The 6,985-nt window shown below is 46.7% G+C and overlaps 1 protein-coding gene across 1 annotated transcript; it reads right to left on the reverse strand.

Annotated features, from left to right (window-relative positions):
* Nucleotides 1–4,913: 4,913 nt before the first annotated feature.
* On the reverse strand, nucleotides 4,914–6,741 carry LOC139262647 (ferritin heavy chain, oocyte isoform-like). The gene is made up of 4 exons (XM_070877800.1): nucleotides 6,640–6,741; nucleotides 5,960–6,106; nucleotides 5,444–5,569; nucleotides 4,914–5,093 (listed from the first exon to the last, which is right to left on the reverse strand). Exons 1-4 carry the CDS (start codon nucleotides 6,739–6,741, stop codon nucleotides 4,914–4,916), a joined length of 555 nt encoding a protein of 184 aa, XP_070733901.1.
* Between the last annotated feature and the right edge of the window lie 244 nt (nucleotides 6,742–6,985).

The following is a 6,985-nucleotide window of genomic DNA, read 5'->3' on the forward strand; positions in this document are numbered from 1 at the left end:
CTGGTGGTGACATCCAAAAACTGACTGTCCACTGACTGACTGTGGGCACATTCCTCAGTTGCTGCGGCCGTTCATTGCTTGTCCCTCCCTGTATTGTCAATGAATACATTTGGAAGGAAAATTACAATTTGAGATTCCATACATAACTTTGCATTTATTGTGAGTGGTACTAAGTGTGCCTTATGGATGGAACAGTGTTACAAATTCATTTGTGTACATTCATCCAAGTTCAGATCTTCCCATTCTAAACAGACTGATGGGGGAACCTTTCTGTGTGTAAATTGGCTGCTACAAAACAGTGCCTGAACGGCAAAGAAACCTCATTAGCTATGAAACGCTTTGGGCTGTCCTGAACCAAAGGCGACAGATCAATTCAAGATTTGATTAACCTTGGGTCAGTTGCTAACACTCTTGTCTGAATTAAATGGACTCAGCATAAGTAATCAAAGTATCTGGAGATCAGGTCGGAAATTGCAGTCGACGATCAGCCATGTTATGGAACGGCGGAGCAGGTTCAAGGTGCCCTTGGGCATGCTCCTGCTCCTAATTGTGTTGTAATTAATTCTTCATTAAGGATGGACCTGATATATTTGTGATATGTACACAAACAGTTAAACAATAGCGCAGAGCAAGGAATGTGTAAAGTCCTTACTCTACAGCATGAGACCACACGAGGCACATTCTGGGGACAAGGTCACTCTGTGACCTCAACTCTTTATTCACAGCATTCCACAAGCGATAACCCTGCGTGGGACCTCCCTTTATATACCTGGGAAGATCAGGTAAGGAGTGTCTCCCACAAGTTCACCACTTGTGGTCAAGGTGTGCATGTATATACTATGAAAGTTGCCCGACATAAACTCCCGGAATTCGTAGCTTATGAAGCATTGGGCCATTATCACTAACCAGGATGTCTGGCAAGCCATGGGTTGCAAAGATCGCACGTAAGCTTTCCACGGTGGTGGATGACGTGCATGAATTCAGAATGATGCCCTCGATCCAGTTCGAGTACACATCTACCACAATAAGGAACATCTTTCCCATAAACGGGCCCACGTAGTCAACATGAATGCGTGACCATCGCCTGGTGGGCCAGGGCCACGGGCTGAGCGGGGCCTCCCTGGGGACATTACCCAACTGGGCACATGTCATGCACCTGCGAACAGAGTGTTCCAGGTCTGAATCAATTCCAGGCCACCAAATGTGTGACCAGGCAATGGCCTTCATCAGCACAATGCCTGGGTGCTCACTGTGAAGTTCCCCAATGAATGCCTCCCTGCCCTTCTGGGGAATAACTACCCGGCTGCCCCATAGTAGGCAGTCGGCTTGGATGGAGAACTCATCCATCCATCTGTGGAACGGTCTGACCTCCTCAGGGCATGCTCCGTGTGCGGGCACCCAATATCCAGTCAGGACACATTTCTTAATCAGGGTTAGGAGGGGATCTCTGTTTGTCCAGATTTTGATCTGGCGGGCTGTGATAGGGGAGCTTGCGCTGTCAAAGGCATCGACAGCCATGACCATCTCAGCGCTTTGCTCCGCTGCACCCTCAGTGGTGGCCAGTGGAAGCCTGCTGAGTGCGTCAGCACAATTTTTAGTGCCGGGCCGGTGCCAGATGGAGTAGTCACAAGCAGCCAGCGTGAGAACCCATCGCTGTATACGAGGTGATGCGTTGGCATTGACAGCCTTGCTGTCTGACAACAGGGATGTTAATGGCTTGTGGTCCGTCTCTAATTCAAACTTCCTACCAAAGAGGTACTGATGCATTTTTTTTACACCATAGACACATGCGAGCGCTTCTTTCTCGACCATCCCATATCCCCGTTCTGCTTGAGAGAGCGACCTAGAGGCATAAGCCACAGGTTGTAGCTGATCCTCAGCATTACCCTGCTGCAGCACGCACCCAACCTCATAGGACGATGCATCACATGTCAGAACCAAATTTTTACAGGGGTCGTACAGGGTCAACAACTTGTTTGAACAAAGTAGGTTTCGCGCCCGATCAAAAGCCCGTTCCTGACAGTCCCCCCAAAACCAATCACAACCCTTATGCAGGAGCACGTGTAGCAGCTCCATAACATGCTCAAGTTCGGCAGAAAGTTCCCGAAATAGTTCAACAGTCCAAGGAATGAACGCAACGCCGATGTGTTGCAGGGCCTGGGTGTTCATCGAATCGCCTCTGTTTTGGATTCGGTGGGCCGAATCCCATCTGCGGCAACCCTCCTGCTCAGAAACTCAACCTCAGGAGCTAAGAACACACATTTAGACTTCTTGAGTAGCAGACCTACCTAGTCCAGTCGGCGTAGCACCTCCTCCAGGTTGTGGAGGTGTTCCTCGATGTCTCGACCCATGATGCGGATGTCGTCCTGGAATACGATCATTCCAGGAATGGATTTAAGCAGGCTTTCCATGTTTCGTTGAAAAATCGCGACCGCTGATCGAATGCTAAACGGGCACCTGTTATAAACGAACAGTCCCTTGTACGTGGTGATGGTGGTCAGTAGTTTAGATTCGTCGGCCAGTTCCTAGGTCATATAGGCTGAAGTGAGGTCCAACTTGGTGAACAGCTTGCCACCTGCCAGTATGGTGAAATACCCAATCTCGGGAGCGGGTATTGATCTTGTAGGGACACCCAATTGATGGTGGCCTTGTAGTTGCCACAGATCTTGACAGAGCCATCTACTTTTAGAACAGGAACGATGGGGCTTGCCCAGTCGCTGAATTCAATGGGCGAGATGATGCCCTCTCTCAACAGCCGGTCCAATTCGCTCTCGATTTTTTTTCGCATCACATACGGCACCACTCTGGCTTTGTGATGCACTGGCCTGGCATCCGGGGTGATGTGTATTACTACTTTGGTGCCTTTGAAAGTCCCGATGCCAGGTTGGAATAGTGAATCGAATTGTTGTAGGACTTGTGAGCACGAACTTCACTCCACAGATGACATTCCGTGAACATCCCCCCTTTTCCAGTTCATCTCGGCGAACCAGCTCCTCCCCAACAGTGCGGGATCATTACCTGGGACAATCCAAAGTGGCAGCCGATTCACTAACCTGTTGTGTGTGACAGCCAACATTGCACTGCCTGGTACCGGAATGATTTCTTTAGTGTAGGACCGTAATTGTGTTTCAATACATGCTAATTTGGGTCTACTGGCTTTAAGTGGCCATAGCTTCTCAAATTGCTGGACGCCCATGAGTGACTGGCTGGCCCCAGTGTCCAGCTCCATGCGTACTGGGATGCCATTTAATAAAACCCTCATCATCATTGGTGGCGTTTTGGTGTATGAACTGTTCGCCGCATGGACCCGCTGAACCTCGGCGTCCATCGATTTGTCTCAAAAGTCATCCTGCCTCAAAGGACTCTCTTCTGGTCCCTCCACCTCATATTAGTCTGGTTGCAGGCTTCCTGCACATTCGAGCTAAATGGCCACTGAGATTGCAGTTTCTGCAGACAAACTGTTGAAATCTGCAAGATCTGGCTGAGTGTTTTCCCCCCACACCTCCAGCATGAGTTAAAGTTTCCATTGTTGAGGACAAAGGGCATTCCGCGCTGACTGTCCCTTTGACTGCTCTTAAGTACCCTATTAGTGGGTGTCAATGGCCCCATCCCAGGCCGCATTGTCCGCTGTGATGGCGTGAATGTCCGTTCAGCCTGCCATTGTCTCTGTTGGAGTCCTACTCTGGGGACTATTGCTGCCTGGGGAATGTTGGACTGCCCCTGCCAGCCTGCGGGGCTCGGAGTCGCATTGATGACGTTGACTCCCTGATCTATCGCCGCGTTAGAGGCAGAATTGCATGTGTTTATTATTTTCTTCTCTTCCTCCCCGCCATGAAAGTTTGAGCTAACAACGCTGCCGCTTCCAAGGTCAAATCCTTGGTCTCAATTAATTTGCAGAAAATTCCCACATGACCTTAAATAAGTCCCTTAGCATCTCCCCCCTGCAGGCATTTGTGAACTGAGGGGCTGGCCAAACGCCGGAGGTCCGCTACGAAGTCCGGTGTACTCTGTCCTTCACGACGTCGGTGGGTGTAGAATCTATGTCGGACCCTGTGTATGCTACGCGCCGGTTTGAGGTGCTCCCCGATCAGTTTGCCAAGTTCTTCAAAAGGTTTTGTCCGACGGCTTTTCAGGTACTAGTAAGTCCTTCATGAGCACGCAAGTCTTTGGTCCGCAGCTGGTCAAAAGATGAGTCGGCCGCTGCATCCCCCAGCCATTCTTTCGTAACAGAGCTTTGCTGAAGCCTCTCGACAGAATCGTCCCAGTCTTCCCCAACACAGTACCTTTCCTCTGCGCTGCCGGTGGCCATTCTCATGGGTCGTGAGTTCCCAGTTCTCGTCACCAATGTAAAGTCCTTACTCTACAGTATGAAACCACACGAGGCACATTCTGGGGACAAGGTCACTCTGTGACCTCAACTCTTTATTCACAGCACTCCACAAGTGATAACCCTGCATGGGACCTCCCTTTATATACCTGGGAAGATCAGGTAAGGAGTGTCTCCCACAAGTTCACCACTTGCGGCCAAGGTGTGCAGTAGTGTGAGAATGCATGCAGCTGAATCACATCTTGGCTAGACAACACCAGGAATCCTGTGCAAAGGTCTGGTCTCTATAGAATCTCAGCATAATACAGCACAGAAATAGGCCATCAAGTCCGTGCTAGCTAGTCCAGTTCTTTTCTCCACCCTGCAATTTTTTGAATTGCCTTGTAAGCCAAGATATGATAATTGAAAAATAAGCAACCACACAAAATCATATAATGAGACAAAACCAAGTCCAGTATTGAACAGTTTATTTATAGTTGTGTTACATTTCACACCAAGAGCCCAGGTCTCAATTTGTACAAAGTCAGTCACAAGCCATCATTCCCTACAGGACAGGAGTTTAAATTATATAAATACAAGCACTAAACTAAACTTTAGCCCAACACTCAGTTGAGTCACTCTCCCCCATGGTGTGCTTGTCAAACAGGTACTCTGCCAGGCAATTCTCAGGGGCTCCCAGTCTCTTCAGGTTGGTGATGTGATCTCCAAGCTTCTTGATCATCTTCACTTGTTCATCCAAGTAGTGGGTCTCCAGGAAGTCACACAACTGAAAGAGAAAAGAGGAAAACTAGTTATGGCCAGTAGCAGATATCAAGAATGTCAGCTTCCCCTTCAGAATTTGGATTTTAATCCTCTTGAACTGGAAGATAGTCAAGTGGTGCAATTGCAATTGAAGGAATTACTGCATCATTAGATTACACTTACTGCACAACAGGTGCACAGATCCTGGGACACATTGAACAGTCAGCCAACTGCCCCATCCTTTCTACCACAAAAACCAATGAGACACTTGCACAAAGCTATTGGGCATGGAGATCTTTTAATTAGGCCCAAGCACACTAGGTTCCACAACCTCCAACATACCCAAAAGACAACATTAAATCATTAAGAACTCACATGAGGGTCTGTCCTCTTAGTGGAGAGTTTGTGCAGATCCAGCAGACTCTGGTTCACATTCTTCTCCATCTGTAGAGCTCTCTGCATCACCTCCAGACCATTGCTCCACTCATCCTGCTCTGGTTTCTAGAAAGAAAGAAAATTCTACATTGAACATAGAATGGATTAAAGAAACATTGTAATGTATTGAAGGAAATTCAGGGTGCAATCAAAAGTCTACTTTACCATGAATCTGTATGTTAACTTAATGGCAATTTTATTTGCTATCACAAACACTGCAGTTATATTGATGAGACAAATAGCTCAGATATATTGAAGGGGAAGCTAGCAAATGCATGGGGAGAAAGGAATCGAATGATATGCTGATAAAGCAAGGTGGGAGGTTTGTTGGAATATAATCACCGCAAAGACCAGTTTGGCGTGTGATGTAAATTGGAACCAATTGCTTTAGCATGTATTGGGAACAATCAGTCTAAGGGGAGCCAGAGACAAGACCACTCCATTATCAAATCCAACCTTGATGTCCGCCAAGATGATCCGTCCTCCACGGCGATTCTGGAATTGCATCAGTTTCTCAGCATGCTCACGTTCCTCATCCGACTGCCCCTTGAAGAACTCGGCAAAGTGACGCAGGGCAACATCATCCCGGTCAAAGTAGAAGGACTGCGGAGGGATCAGAAGAGTATTTGGGTATCGTGTACAGTACATAACTTCAACCTCAATATTTTGCTTTTTTTCCAGGGTCCAAAATCTCACTGAACTGGTATATACTGTCATGGAAACAATCTTTTCATACCCATACCCAACAAAAAACTACAGCCTAGTATCAAAATCTTTTTAAATTTAAGGAAGATGGGAAAGAAAGTGTTCCAGATTTCCACCTCACTTGCAGGAAATAATACTTCGATTTCCATCTAAACGGGCTAGCTCTAATTTTAAAATTACATTCCCCATTGAAAAGGTAAGGTACAGAAATTCAATGGAGTGATTTAGAAGGAGGACACAAATTCTATATTCCATGCATTGAGTACAGAATGTATTCCAAATAAACTTCAACAACAAGTTCAACAGCACCCAGGAAAGTGAGTCATTAAGAATCAAGATACTCAGAATAGGTGGGCTGGATACAACACAGAATTTAGTAAATTCACATTACATAGTCTCCATTGTGAAGTGGTCTAAAATATAAAACTCACCATAGAGAGATAAACATAGGAGGAATAGAGCTCCATGTTGATCTGCTTGTTGACAGCATCCACACAGTCCTGGTGGTAGTTCTGACGCACTTGAGAAGCCATCTTGATGATTTTTTTTTTAAAGAAATTGTAACTCTGATGAAATACAAAACTAGCCTTCAACTAAACTCAAACTCCTGTATTTATACTGAAGGATAATCCAAGCGAGGCAGCCTCGATAATGAGTGCCATTCCTCATTACCCAATCAGAAGTTGCAGCCTGTCAGAGAACCAATTAAATAAAGGGAGGAGGAGGATGGACTCCCAAAGCCAGTCAGATCTTTGAAGAATGAGCATCATTGGCTGA

The sequence above is a fragment of the Pristiophorus japonicus genome, chromosome 4 (assembly GCF_044704955.1).
Source record: "Pristiophorus japonicus isolate sPriJap1 chromosome 4, sPriJap1.hap1, whole genome shotgun sequence".
NCBI lineage: Eukaryota > Metazoa > Chordata > Chondrichthyes > Pristiophoridae > Pristiophorus > Pristiophorus japonicus.

What these genes read in the sequence shown, in the direction of transcription:
- LOC139262647 (XM_070877800.1), bottom strand. Translation starts at nt 6,741, where the DNA reads ATGGCTTCTCAAGTGCGTCAGAACTACCACCAGGACTGTGTGGATGCT. An exon ending in CCTATGTTTATCTCTCTATG is followed by an intron (nt 6,107 to 6,639) that starts GTGAGTTTTATA and finishes ATCCCTCCGCAG; the next exon opens with TCCTTCTACTTTGACCGGGA. An exon ending in CTAAGAGGACAGACCCTCAT is followed by an intron (nt 5,094 to 5,443) that starts GTGAGTTCTTAA and finishes TTTCTCTTTCAG; the next exon opens with TTGTGTGACTTCCTGGAGAC.